The following is a 15,791-nucleotide window of genomic DNA, read 5'->3' as shown; positions in this document are numbered from 1 at the left end:
ATATAAACACAGTTTAACGCACTGTATCGCTGTATTAAAAACTTGCCCAGCGAGACGTTTTGGCAATACATTGATACATGCGTTTGTACAGTGTCCCGATCGTCATCATAATGGATTTAGTTCCGCTATAAGATTGGGCGAGTTGATTATACCAAATAAACACCAGAAAGGTAAATAAACGACATACACAATCGTTTAATGTGATTTTGTTGAAAATGACGCTGTATCGTGCAATGTTAGCGCATCAAAGAAAAGCTTCGTTTGTGATGAAGTTCACTAGTCTGTTTTTGCTTCTAATGAATATAAAACAAGCGCTATTGGCCCAAGAGGTGAATTAAGGCACTTTTCAGGTGTATAATTATTAGCTGGTGATAGTGAATAAACGCTACGCTTATTCCGTCATTTTTGCAAAAAAGTTTCACACCTTTCAATGTATGTATTTGTAGAAATACAATTACATATCATTGACATAATCTATTGGAAATACATTTATACATCAACACTTTTTCATACATGTCATACATGCGACGTAGCAAATAATGACCTATTGGACATATAGTTCTGTAGGTTAAACACAATTGAGTGTGTTTTTATACTCATGTTTTTCTTGAAGTTAATTTGCAGATAATTATTAGAAAAATGTTAGCCTGCTCTAATGTTATCAGTTCTAGTTATCAGTTTCAATTTTTAATCAAGCTCACGACTACGAAGTATGGGAGACATTGTTTTAGAGCAAGATATTTTGATATAAGTTTTTATCGTTATAACCGTAATTATAATTCTATGACAGTTTGGGAATAATAATTGCAAAACTCTGGATTTGTAGTTAAGTATTTGCTAGAGCGTTGCAGAATGTTTGTGGAAAACTTTGTTATATCTTATGCAAGCTTTTTTATGAAACAATATTAGAGACGTCAACCGATTTTTGTAAATGCTTGCAGAAAACCTATCCATTAGCTATTCAAGAGCATCTGCTTTTTGTTTCTACATTGGATGGCTCATTATATGGAGTAAACTCAGTTAACGGTGAACAGAGATGGAGCATTAAAGGCAGTAAGTTCTCAATATCACTTTCTATAACTTTTTTACACCAGACTACTTCTACTGCGTTGAATATGCAGGCTGTGATACTATTTTTTATTGTTATGAGCTTTGACCAGTTTGAGCAGTCTGAAATGTTATTGGCGATTCTTTCAAGTTTTGACCATATTGGTTTGCTAAACTGGTGCGGTATATAGTTTTACATCAATTTTAGAAATGAAAAATGTTTTTCGATAGAGGCATATTTCTTTTTACAGGGTGGCTCAGCTAATATGCGGAATTCTTAGAATTGCAGCTAACTTTCTTTCGCAATATGCCTTTTCCATGTTTGTTTGTCATTCAGCTTTGATATTGAAAAGAAGTTAAATAAAAATATTTAATAACGTTTTCCACTATATCAACATTTTAACATGGTGCAATTTTGTTCTAAATTTTTTTATTCACCTCCAACTATTATTATCATTTGCGAAGAGTTTTTCCTTAGTGAGAGATATGAATTGTGTGTAGACTGATCCTAAACATTGAAAAGTTAAATGTTTTGTTTAAGGTGTATTGTTTATGACTAGTGCTGTGAAAGTATTAGGTAAATATTACCTTGGCTGTAACAGAAGAACATGTTGGTGGTTTGCACTTACAAGATTAGCATAGGTCTATACACACAAATCGGATATAATTTGTGAGCCACTGATAGCCTGCATCAGACCGTCGTAGTTTTCTGTCTCAGACAATGTGAACTCCCTTCTTACGGAAGTTGGTGGAAAAAGAAACATCTGACTTTAAACTCTCCCACCAAATAAGATTGAAATACTTGCAGACGTTTGTCACTCAAATGTTAACAGGAACCGGTAAAACTGAACACAAGTAAAATATAGATTTAATAACAAGTTTTATGCTAGGGGTTTGCTAGAGACAAGGTGTTAGACTAGGTGGTATCTCTATGTGTACCATATGCTGTTAGACTAGGTGGTATCTCTATGTGTATTATATGCTGTTAGACTAGGGGGTATCTCTATGTGTACCATATGCTGTTAGACTAGGTGGTATCTCTATGTGTACCATATGCTGTTAGACTAGGTGATATCTCTATGTGCACTATATGCTGTTAGACTAGGGGGTATCTCTATATGAGCACTATAGGCTGTTAGACTAGGTGATATCTCTGTGTACTATATGCTGTTAGACTAGGTGGTATCTTTATGTGTACTATATGCTGTTAGACTAGGGGGTATCTCTATGTGTACTATATGCTGTTAGACTAGGTGGTATCTCTATGTTCTAGATCCAGTGTTGAATAATCCCACTGATGTGAGGTCTCGGACTTTTCTTCCTGATCCAACGGATGGCAGCCTTTACATGTACAGTACGACACACAACGGACTTAAAAAGATGCCTTTTACTATTCCCCAGCTCGTTTCTCTTTCTCCGTGTCGAGGAAATGAAGAGGGAATTCTCTATACCGGTTAGTTTAACTTGGTCTTTTTTTTCTTACTAGTTTATGGATGCTTCTTTAAACTGAATGTTTGAGCGTTGTATTGTAGTAAGTTGTTGCTGACCACTATTGCTTTCAAATGTGCTTCTGTACAGTAGTCAAGAAGTGAATTGTCTGCTGTATGCATCGCTCACTACTCACATCACTGTATGTTCTCGTATTTCTGTACTTAAATAATTGGTCCTTTTTATCATTCTATATTCATATATAACATACCGTATTCATATTTGTATTATATTATATATTCATATTTCATATTGATATATTCATATATCATAATATCATATATATTCATATCATATATATCATTATTATTATTTTTATATACATCCTTCGGTGTATGCGAGCATGTAAAACTAAATTTTCACCTGTTTAAAAATGATTTTTTTGTGCTGTTTATTTTTTAAAGAACGAATCCTTCAGTTATGGAGATGTATTTCTTTAAAAATTTGAACTGCTGTAACCAATATCAAAACTGTACCTAGTACTTGTTATTGTGACTATTCATATATGTTTGCTAAAATTGAATTAGATTTAATGTAATTTTAATTTCAACCAATGTCTGATTCCTACTAAACTTTGAAACATAAAAAACCTTTTAAAAAGAGGCTGACATTGCAAACTGATGGTTCTAAACAACTGGAATATATTAACAGACATATGGAATGCTTTCAGCAGTTTATTGGTTTGTTGAAATAGATCTCAGCACAACAATCAACTTACCGTTTGATCGTACATAATTCTCATAGTTGACCATATCTGCTTCTTCTAGAGCTCAAATTGGCCAGTTTTATAGGGTTTGAAAAAGGCTAACAATAAAACAGTACTATCAAATTCGAACTCAACTTGCACAGTTAATCTGTTCCATTATTTGCTTCATATATCACAGGCATCATATGTCACAAGCATCATATGTCACAAGCATCATGTCACAAGCATCATGTCACAAGCATCATATGTCACAGGCATCATATGTCGCAAGCATCATATGTCGCAAGCATCATATGTCACAAGCATCATATGTCACAAGCATCATATGTCACAAGCATACGTCACTAGCATCATATGTCATAACCATCATATGTCATAATCATCATATGTCATAATCATAGTATGTCATAATCATCATATGTCATAATCATCATACATGTATGTCACAGGCATCATATGTCACAAGCATATTTCACGAGCATCATATGTCATAATCATCATAGGTCATAATCACCATACAAGTATGTCACAGGCATCATATGTCACAAGCATCATATGTCATAACTATCATATGTCATAACTATCATATGTCATAATCATCACACATGTATGTCACAGGCATCATATGTCACAGGCATCACATGTCACAAGTATCATATGTCATAACTATTGCATGTCACATGCATCATATGTCACAATCATCATATGTCACAATCATCATTTGTCACATGCATCATATGTCACAACCATCATATGTCATAATCATCATATGCCACATGCATCATATGTCATAATCATCATATGTGTATGTCACAGGCATCGTATGTCTCAACCATCATATGTCATAACTATTGCATGTCACATGCATCATATGTCACAATCATCATATGTCACAATCATCATATGCCACATGCATCATATGTCAAAATCATCGCATGTCACAATCATTATTTGTCACATGCATCATATGTCGCAACCATCATATGTCACAATCATCATATGTCACAAGCATTGTATGTCTAAACTATGATAAGCTGTATGGCGTTTTTTCTCACTAAATAAAAACCCTGTGTGGTCCTGTTTTTAAAGGATTGACCAATGTTATAGACTAGAGGGTATCACACCTATCTCTCATCCAACTTGCTGCTATTATAGAGTGCATTTAACTTGCTCATGCTCTGGATTGCCACTGTTGATGATTTATAGCATATAAAAGCATGATTTGTGGCTATGTTATCTCTGTGTTTTTGTTGGAGTTGTCAATGCTGTTATGCAGACTTCCTACCGAATACTTGTGAATTTTGATGCATTCTGCTTTGAAAAGTTGTGATATAAATGTACATAATCAATAGGCCTGAATTTGTGGGTATGACAGCTCGAGCCTATTTGCTATCTTATAGAGCCTGATGTAACGAATGACTGTCTCGTGTTGACTTCCTTGTAAAGCTGTCCACTGGTTGTACAAGCAATGAGTCTAAGCAACGGTTAGTTTGAAGTTGATGAGGATATTGTATTGAAATGACATAATTGGAGTCATCAACATTTTGCAGGTTATAAAAAGGACAGCTGGTTCACTCTCGACACGGAACACGGCATCAAACACGATTTTGATGTGTTTGGGGATAAGGTTGATGTCTGCCCTCAATCTACCCAACATTCTCTATTTATCGGCAAAACAGGTTTATGGTCTACTCTTTGTTTCAGCGTAATTCTTAATTCTGTACCAGTTGATACAAATCTTACCTCTCTTGCAGTGTTCAGTGGTAACAACGTATGAACTATTTTCTGTTTACAGAATACACTATAGCCATGCACAGCAGTTTGGACAAATCAACTAGGTAAGCATTTCCTATTGTCATTTATATATGTGTAGTATTTATCATACTCAACCTGTATCTGCAGCCACCGATGCCAATTCATAGCCCATGAGTATACAAAGCAGCGTGTATACCTAACCTAAATTGTTGGTTATTGCCAGTGCAGTAAAAATGATGAGCTATCTATGATTAGCTATAAAAGTTATTTCTCAATAACTAGAATATTGATTCTATGCTAGTCCTTTTCAACACAAGCTGTTTTTATTTACACAAACAACTAATCTATATACGCACTAAGACATTGGTTTTTGTAACAGCTATCTAAAAGCCTCCGGTGTCAAAAATGTTTTTTATGGAGTTTGCGTTGCTTTCTGTCAATAAAATGCATGTATTCTAAAAGAGCACATTCTACTGCACACAGTGGTACATCCATAGATATTTCTTATAAATTTGAAAAGATTCACCATCTTTGCTTAATATACAGCTTATGAAATCTTTCGGCAGAATTCTGTAACCAATTAAATCTATTGAAAACTGAAATTCTTTATCTCCGTAACCCAAAGTTTTTTTAGGAGAAATTTTCATCATTAGCATGTAGCAGTTTTTTCTTAAACTAAGATATCCCCGTACTAGTAGTTCACAAAGACAGTTGCCATCACAAACTGTGGAGAGTTCATAATATATAATTAATGTAAAACCTCTGTTTGAACGCCACCTTCATTTGTGGGCCACTATAAGAGAAGGGTTGAAAAATACAGCGCCACCCTTTAATTGAACGTCACCTCTAGTTGACCGCCACTTTGACATTTGTTGATTTTTAGGAATCCATAATAGAAAGTTATCAGTGGCACATTGTCTACAAAATGATGTTAATAATGACTCAGTTACATCAATAATAATTAATTCTTTTGTTGTTGCTTTAGTGGTTGTCAAGATTCTAGTGGTTGTGTGCCTAGTCAGAACTACACTCTGATTCGAAGTCACTAAGTTCTACATCCGATCCATTGTTTTCAGATTCACCCTTTATGTGATTTACTATCCTACCTGAAAGCTTTTAAACGTTTTGATGAATGGTGAGAATTCTCTTCAGGAACACCGTTCGACATAATAGCAGCCATTGTTATACCGTACTGAAGTCCGCTTTTCAACTCCAAAGCATGACGGTTTTTCCTTAAAACCTTTAAAGTAGTCCCATGAAAATAATTAATAACTCTATCCGTTTAATAGATTTTACTCAAAGTGGTACCTTGTTTAACTCGGTCTGATACTTCGATGTATATGTAAAACAGCTTAGCAAAGATGCTGAAGCCGACGGCATTAATGTCGCTCTACTCGAAGGAGAGTGTAAAATATTTGTGCACTCTCCTTCTGTGCACTTTTGCACAGTTTGCGCACTTTTGCAAACTGCAACAGTGCAAAACTATCTTCCCAAAATTTTGACAAACTAGTCGAAAAATAAAACGTCACTTTCTACTTGAATGCCACTATAAGGGAAGGGTTGAAAAATACAGCACCACGGCAATCAATAGAGGTTTTATGGTAAAGCACCAATGATGCTTTAGTAAAACTAATGAAAAATCCAGCTAGGGTGTAATGGCCTGTACATAACCAAGGCCATTTCTTATTGGTCTAGATATTTGTCAACATAGTAAATAATTTATTGACTCACAGTGTTATGTGTAGCCACAGCAGAAGTGTACTCTATGCCTCGGCTACTCATCGTTTATGTATCTCATCTGTGTGTAGCCATGATTTTAGTTAAGTCTTTGTGTGCCATGCTTGAGGTGCCGTCTATACCCTAAATCTCTTTCTTCTTATTTGAAACCAGGTTTTAAATTTGCCCAGAGTTTATATGGAAATAAAAACCTTCAAATAGTATTTGTTTCCAACCATTTATAGCAGTGGCCATTTATAGCAGTGGTCATTTGTAGCAGTGGCCATTTGCAGCAGTGATCATTTGTAGCAGTGGTCATCAATACCAGTTGTCATCTCTAGTAGCGGTCATCAATAGCAGTGATCATCCAAAATGATTCCTAAGCGTAGACCATATTCATCATATAAACTCAGTCATGGGTTGGTTGGAGTGACAATTAAACCATCTTGCATCTTTTCTATAAGCAGTATTACTTTTAAAGTTTTAGTTAACTATTTAATGCTTTCTACAGATGGAATGCTACTTTCACCGAGTATTCTTCTACCCACACCAAAACTATCGATGAGTATGGTATGTATTGGATATAATCTTAGTATTACCCTATCGATGAGATTGGTCTTAACGAATTTGTTGATCGCTTTAGTGAAACGCCATAGATGTGTGTTGTATTCTCGCAATACTTAATTAGCCTCGTTGTTTCTTGGCTACTTTTGATAGAATCGTTTTTAGGAAGTTCTGGTATCTGGTGTAAGATTTATTTGATATATGTCGATAAAATATTTGGTAGTTGTTTGATGTAAGATAATAAAAACAATATTTATCCTGATAAGATTGTTTGCTACTTACTAGATATATGCTAATAAAACAGTTAATATTTATCCTGATAAGATTGTTTGCTACTTACTAGATATATACTGATGAAACAGGTAATATTTATCCTGATAAGATTGTTGGCTACTTACTAGATATATACTGATAAAACAGGTAATATTTATCCTGATAAGATTGTTTGCTACTTACTAGATATATACTGATAAAACAGTTAATATTTATCCTGATAAGATTGTTTGCTACTTACTAGATATATGCTGATAAAACAGTTAATATTTATCCTGATAAGATTGTTTGCTACTTACTAGATATATGCTGATAAAACAGTTATTACATATTTATTACATACTTATTACGTATTTATTGTATCGTGGTGAGAACTGTGTTTATCTATCTATTTCATATTATGTATATTTTATGCTGTGTAGTTGAACTAATTGCAGTACCCGTATTATTGGGTAAACTTGTTTCATTGTAGATTTATAAAATTTATCACTCAAATCAAAGGTGATAAAAACTCTCAAATCCCTTCAAAGTGTTTATACGTAAACTTTGTTCAAGGCATCTTTCATCAGCTGTGATATGTTTACTGCATTTGTTCCATTGTTTATTCCAACTCAATAATCACTTTGCAGATGCTTTCAGTTGTTCATGGTTAAGATCATAGCATGTGTCACTATACATTCGGTAAACTCTCATAACTTTATGACATGTGTTACTATATATTCAGCAAACTCTCATAACCTTATGACATGTGTCACTATATATTCACCAAACTCTCATAACTTTATGACATGTGTTACTATATATTCAGCAAACTCTCATAACCTCATGACATGTGTCACTATATATTCAGCAAACTCTCATAACCTTATGACATGTGTCACTATATATTCAGAAAAATCTCATAACCTCATGACATGTGTCACTATATATTCACCAAACTCTCTTAACCTTATGACATGTGTCACTATATCTTCAGCAAAATCTCATAACCTCATGACATGTGTCACTATATATTCAGTAAACACGCATAACCTAATAACATGTGTCACTATATATTCTGGGAACACACATAACCTCATGACATGTGTCACTATACATTCAGTAAACTCTCATAACTTTATGACATGTGTTACTATATATTCAGCAAACTCTCATAACCTCATGACATGTGTCACTATATATTCAGCAAACTCTCATAACCTTATGACATGTGTCACTATATATTCAGAAAAATCTCATAACCTCATGACATGTGTCACTATATATTCACCAAACTCTCTTAACCTTATGACATGTGTCACTATATCTTCAGCAAAATCTCATAACCTCATGACATGTGTCACTATATATTCAGTAAACACGCATAACCTAATAACATGTGTCACTATATATTCTGGGAACACACATAACCTCATGACATGTGTCACTATATATTCGGCAAGCATACAATGTTTTACTAAGCATTTGCATGATGTATGAACGTGTTCCAACATACATTTAGATGCTGCAACAAATTTTTTGCAACATTTTTTTGCAGACTTCCGTCATTTCTCTTCAAGCTCTACAGGAAGTCTCCTAACCTATGCAGCTGATGCAAGTCAGTCTCTCTTGTCTATTCATTTTTATTCTTTTATTCTGGTTGTCTCTCAAACTTGTTAGCTGATATTTTAATTAAAAGCATCGGTGGGCTCAGCAGCCTGCCTCAAACTAAACCTAACAATCTGTATCGTCTCCCGCTACTAACTTGAGTAGTGGATTAGAGGAAGCTTGTTGATATCATTACAACTAGTCTGCGTCTCAAGGAATCTAAACAAACAATTACGTTTTGTCATAAAATTGATAATCAGTTAGGATTTTACCGTTGTTGTATAATTTCTTCACTCTTCTGAGTCATCTGGGTGCTCTACAGAAAGACTTGGAGGCTTGTAATATTTGATTTATGCTAGCTAAAAAGCTCTTTTCTCTTGCATATTTTTTTCTACGTTGTGTAATCCAATCTTAGCCAATTTTCCATTTATAAATCATTTTACAGCTATTTCTGATGCTGGTAGGTGAAGCTCTATTATTTGACATTGTTCCTGTTTATACGTTTTACACTTGCGTGCATTTCTGAAGCATAAGGTAATGTGTTGAACAATACTGAGCTCAGAGTGTGCTCATTCTGAGCTTGTTATGAGTAATATAACATATTTAGCTCTGTTTAATTTGATAATCAATATCTGCGTTTGATGTTTTTATTGCCTCACTTAAAATTTTCTGCAAGAAAACTGGCAGGCTAGTTCTCCATGTATCGAAATTGACTTTATGTTGAGGATTTTTAGTTCTCTTTGAAATATTTTTGTGAGAAAAAACAAAAGGTATTTATTACTCAAGTATTAAACAGACCAGTTTTTCTCAAACTGTTTTATTGATAAATACGGCCTAGGTCCGGTGATGCTCAAATTATTTCATTATCATTCAAATCTTTCTTATTGTCGTTATCGACTTTACCATCATCGACCTTTCTTGTTGATAACAGCAAAAGTTTTTCTGCAACACTATTAAAAGTTGTCGACGATTATTTGTTAATGACTATCAATAAGCAGCTCCTGTGGACGATTGCTTGTCGATAGAAGAGGCCAGTTTTATTCCACTGTACTTTCATTATTATTTCTGTACATCTACTTCACAAAGAATTTTAACTTTGGCTTTTCAATGTGATATTAAACGATCGAAACTACTTCTAAATAATATTTCATGTTTTTCAAAATGAAGTTTGTAAACTGAGATGAGGAGAAATATTTTAGTGATAATTTGAATACAGGACTAAAATGAATGCGTGACTTTTATGGAGGAGTCTTTATGGAGCAGACTTTCATTCCTACATTTTGTTCAGGTTGTTCAAGTTTGCTGCTTTAAAAACAGTTTTTTGTTACTGAGATTGAGCAAACGTTTTTACCATTTTCCAAAAACTATGTAGCTTGCATTATTTTAAAACTACATAGCTTGTATTACTTCAGAACTACATAGCTTGCATTCGTTAAAAATGGCGTAAATAGCGTTTGCAGGCAGGAGTTCAGTACTTTTTTTCTTCCGGAGTTTTCATCTTATCGTGTCATACGCTTGTACAGGAACACTACGGTGGCAAATAGACTTCAAGTCTCCTGTCGTAGCCTTATATTCGCTTGAAGTGGATGGACTGCACAAGCTCCCTTTCCTAATTCTTTCTAATGAGTCTCTTGACTATGTCCGAAGGGGCCTCACATCCATCTCAGATCTAGAATCCTCAGGCTTTGTGGAGCACTTGTCGTAGGTTTCATTATCACAGTTTATAAAGCATTGGCTGTTAATAGTGTTTGAAAACTGCATGAGTGGATAACTCACAACTCTTTAGCGATTATATTCTCTTCTGAAGCATAATTATGGCTAGCGCGAGTTTTAATCTTTTAGGCTAACTACCATAACGTATAGCAGACCAAATTCTAGGGTCCAACCTCTACATCCCAAGTTAATTCAAACCAAATTGCTTCATTTCGCAAAGCCATCATATGTTAAAGCCATTGTATGTTAAAACGAATATTCCTGTAATTTGTCCAATTCATTTCACAGCTCAAACTGCTGCAATAACTTATTTATAAATGCTCCAAGCATTAAAACCAATATATAAATATAACTATGTAAAAAGATTAATGTAAAAAACTAAATTATTAAAGTAATAATCAATAAAAAGGGTAATCTATTGTTACTATCATTTAAAGACACATGGTTCAGATGTAGAGTGGTCAATTGAGACACATGTAGGTCAATTGAGATACATGTAGGTCAATTGAGATACATGTAGGTCAATTGAGACACATGTAGGTCAATTGAGATACATGTAGGTCAATTGAGACACATGTAGGTCAATTGAGATACATGTAGGTCAATTGAGATACATAATGTAACTTACTTTAACTTGAGCTTGTTGAACTTAGAACCAACTTACTTTTTGTAGTTATTATTTTTATATTCGTCCAGTATTAATTTTCACCGGCCTCTTCCTATTCACTTTCAAAATGGTTTGTTTGAAATTACTTTTGGTGTAAATTAAAAGTTTGCTCAAATTTTACATTATATGTCGGAAAATATGCATGTTAGGATGATTATAGGTAGAGGTTTGACTCTGTTAAACTTGTCAATATGGTGATTTAATAATTTATTGAGATTTTATCCTTTATCTTTGCAATTTATTTGAGGGTTAATTTTGATTTTGTCATTACTTGGTTCTATATATACTCAAGTTTTGATATTTGTTGACAGACCAACACTGTATGTAGGAGAGTCCAAGCATGGCTTGTATGCCTTGCCCTCTATGGTTGATGCAAATAGAACAGCTATTGCGGTGAGTAATCATATATGTACAGAGTGACTCTTAGTAGATGTAGGCTATGAGTCATTCACATGCTTCAGAAAGCCTCTGCTCACTCTGCACACCTAGTTGTAGATATATAGCTTAAATAGACATAAGAATCGTTTGCTCACAGACATTGTAAAGTATGTGTTATGTTATATATAGTTTGTATCAATAGATTTTAGCAGTTTGTGCTCAGAAGAGCTTAAAGGCATGTTGCCATAGACAAAAAGATTGCATGAAAATTTCACAATAGGAGATTTTTAGATGATGAACAGGAACCATAGACCTATGAACCATAGACTCATGACCCATTGACCAATAAATCATGGACCTATAAACCATAGACCAATGAACCATAGACCTATGAACCATAGACCAATGAACCATAGACCTATGAACCATAGACCTATGAACCATAGACCTATGAACCATAGACCTATAAACCATAGACCAATGAACCATAGACCTATGAACCATAAACCTATGAACCATAGATGTTCATTGACCTATAAACCATAGACCTATAAACCACAGACTTATAAACCATAGACCTATAAACCATAGACCTATGAACCATAGACCTATAAACCATAGACCTATAAGCCATAGACCTATAAACCATAGACCTATGAACCATAGACTCAGGACCCATAGCCCTAATAGCCATAGACCCATAAACCATAGACCTATGAACCATAGACTCATGAACTATAGACTTATGAAGTGTAAACATGAAAGTACATTGTTTGTTTTTGCAGTAGGCATGACATGAGTTTAAATAGCTGGTATAAGACATTACCATAATAAAACCATTTGTACATTTTAAAAGTTTCAAGAGCCTGTTCTTCACCATGTTTTCTGCTTTGAGCCACTTAAACGCTTTATATAATCTATAAGGAAACTTCACATCGATTCTGCAGGGCTAAATGTTTTAGTACAAGATCTTGATCTTACTATTGACTCTTTCTTAGCCGAGACATCTTCCGGAGATAGCGGGTCCTGCAGTTCAAGATGAACTCCCTAATGTGATACAAGTGAATCAAAAGGAAAATGTCTTACCTGACTCACGAAAACCAAGGGATGTCAGCCTAAAAATCAACCCAAAAGACATCTTACTTTTTGGTAGGTTTCAGCATTGTTTTTATTTTTGGTCAACGTAAATTCCAGGGTATCTATTTATTTGTTCATTTGTTCACTCACTTATACATCTGTCTTTGCAGTGTTAAGTTGCTGTTTATTGCATAACCAGTTAGCGTAAATGTTTCTTTCATCACGCAATTTGCCATCTTAGGTAACCATCATCGACCTGAGAATACCCAGGTGCCTCTTATCTCCGACTACAAGAAGGATTCAGATACCAAAGTGGCTGTTGAACCGGGAGATTTAAATGAGACGGACATTTCTGATGTGTTGGAGTCGCACACACCTTCTCGTTTGCTCTTGAGTGCTGAAGGGGCTCTTATTCTCTCCTTTACTCTTGTGGCTGTTACTGTCGGTTGTGTGGTTGTCTACATTGTTACCAAGAGGGTTCGTTTTTGCCTGAAATGTCTTTAACCTTTCATAATCATAAAATTTGATCTTGTTCATGTCATAACATAAACACGTTTAATCATAGATACCGTAACCGTGTATAGGTAGGTTATGTGTCTTATGACAGAAGGATAATATAATAGAATAATCCGAGTTACAAGATCAGCAATGGTAATATAGACTGCATGTTATTGCTTAGTCATCTACCGCCCATAGTTTTTGTAAACCTAGAGCCAAATTTACATCCAATTCATTGTTTATTGTGGATAACATGCTCTTTTCAGTGTCAAGTGATTTTTAAAAGAAAATTATCAATAGGCCTACTTTTGAAAAAAATTGTTGACCATTTGCAAAATTCAGTTCATACCAATTAACACGGTTGTAACAAATTAAATATGTAATTGTTTGAATCTGCAACTTGAAAGATGAACATGTAAAAGAAATGTATTTTCAGGTCAAACAGTGTAAAAAAGAGTTTCAAGAAGAGCTCCAATGCTTTATGATGATAAAATGCTTCAATAGTCTGGAACATATTCTAATTAAATGCTTATGCACATTACCTTTATTTTCCATTCACGTTAAAAGGTTTTTGGCTAGTTTTATATCAGAAATTTTGAGCCTGTTGTTGAAACCTCAGGACTATTAAATTTTCCAGAGCTCTGAGCACTCGGTTAAGGTCCTAATAGAGAAGGAACTCTCTGACAAAGGAAAGAAGTCCTTCGGCACTTCAATCACTGGCTCACCTAATTTCAGTGACCATTCATGGCATGAGCTGGACATGGGTATGTTAGTACTTAACTCTGCGGTTATAATATATAGAGATGTTATACTGTTAACCATTGTGTAGCCGTATTATATCTGAAAGCCATATTGAACTATAAGTCATATTGACAGGAAATGGCCCCCAGAATACAATGAGCTGTGTTTGGAATCAGCGTTTTAAATGCTATACTATATAGCTATGGTGGTTATACTAAATGCTATAATACTATATAGCTACTGTGGTTACACCTTGTCAGCTTGTGAACTGCATATAAAATGATCTATATGAAATATAATATGTAATAATGTATTGTATAATTTGATTTATTCTACTACCAAATTCTGAAACTTACCACTTTATTTATATGCAGATTATTTATATCTGCAGTATGTGTTGTTGTGAGTGTTTATTCATAATTGTTTGAGATTAGGTTACACGACAACATGAAATATTAGAAAACATTCACCGAGCCATTCAGGTCCAGTCTACACATGCTATTATATGATACTATATGATATTATATGATATTATATTGTAAAAATATTACTTGTAGAGATTCTCCCATGACCAAACACGAGCGAAGCGATTGTTGGGAGCGTTATGATAAATGCATATGGGCATACAACTCACGAAAATTATTCATCAACACCGTCGCAAACCCTTGTACCGAAATCTCATCAACAAATATAACCATTTTTCAATGGAGTCGTTTAAGCGTAATAACGATACAAAACACATATAAACCTATTTAAATATGTTACCAAGTCTTTATTATTTGTAGACAATATCCTAAACCTTACCTATCTGATTGGATTATCCACAAATAGACAGATCAATTTGGCCTGAAATCTCAATAAAATAATCATAATTAAGACTGGCCAACGATACGCCAATAAAGCCGTGCGACAGATAGTTGAACTATTAAGCAGTGCGCATTTCACGAGAAAAACGTGTTCATTTCACCAGTCTATGGCATTGTTTAATTGCCGAAGGTTTCTAACATTTTTCCGTTTTTAATATCTTGCAAAAATATTTAATTATAAAAATAATTATTCGATTTTAGAAAATTAATATAAGATTTAATTATAAGAATAATTTTTCGAATTTATCCGAAGGTTTCTGTAATAAACGTAGACCGTTTGAGGCGTAGACCGATTTACAGGTATGAAATTGTGGTACACAGTTTATCAGCCTATGCTTTTTTGTCCAATTACCGAAGGTTTCATTAAATTATTTAAAACGTTAGCCAAAATTCTTTACATCGTATGTACAAACTAGGGCCGAACTACAATGCCCCTTTATGATGGGAACATTTTTTATTTTGCTCCAGTTTGCAGAAAACTTTCAGACGCGTGAACGCTCATACTTGCTTTCTGTTAAAGATCGCTATCAAAACCATTCTACATTCAACACAAACAACTTTCAAACTGTGTATATTACACATCAGCTTGCCATTTTACTTCTAATATTGCATTTCAGGGTTATAATAAACATATTTACTTATTGCTGTTAAATTACATACATTACAGTAGGTTAGGCCTACAGCTTTAATTAATATTTATTTTACTGTTGTGAAA

General features: G+C 34.1%; 1 protein-coding gene across 1 annotated transcript in view; it reads left to right on the top strand.

The window, feature by feature from the left end:
• Nucleotides 1-205: 205 nt before the first annotated feature.
• LOC137394206 (serine/threonine-protein kinase/endoribonuclease IRE1-like) overlaps nt 206-15,791 on the top strand; it is a 28,465-nt gene continuing 12,879 nt past the window's right edge. Inside the window, exons 1-12 of the mRNA XM_068080928.1 lie at nt 206-329; nt 942-1,053; nt 2,321-2,500; nt 4,792-4,920; nt 5,037-5,079; nt 7,224-7,282; nt 9,087-9,146; nt 10,660-10,837; nt 11,828-11,909; nt 12,893-13,043; nt 13,213-13,448; nt 14,107-14,233. Of these exons, the coding sequence (XP_067937029.1) occupies nt 216-329; nt 942-1,053; nt 2,321-2,500; nt 4,792-4,920; nt 5,037-5,079; nt 7,224-7,282; nt 9,087-9,146; nt 10,660-10,837; nt 11,828-11,909; nt 12,893-13,043; nt 13,213-13,448; nt 14,107-14,233 (1,471 nt within the window). The 5' untranslated portion in view covers nt 206-215. The remainder of the gene's footprint in view (nt 330-941; nt 1,054-2,320; nt 2,501-4,791; nt 4,921-5,036; nt 5,080-7,223; nt 7,283-9,086; nt 9,147-10,659; nt 10,838-11,827; nt 11,910-12,892; nt 13,044-13,212; nt 13,449-14,106; nt 14,234-15,791) is intronic.

This window comes from Watersipora subatra, chromosome 1, assembly GCF_963576615.1.
Source record: "Watersipora subatra chromosome 1, tzWatSuba1.1, whole genome shotgun sequence".
Taxonomy (NCBI): domain Eukaryota; kingdom Metazoa; phylum Bryozoa; class Gymnolaemata; order Cheilostomatida; family Watersiporidae; genus Watersipora; species Watersipora subatra.
This window is presented reverse-complemented; position numbering and strand designations above follow the sequence as displayed.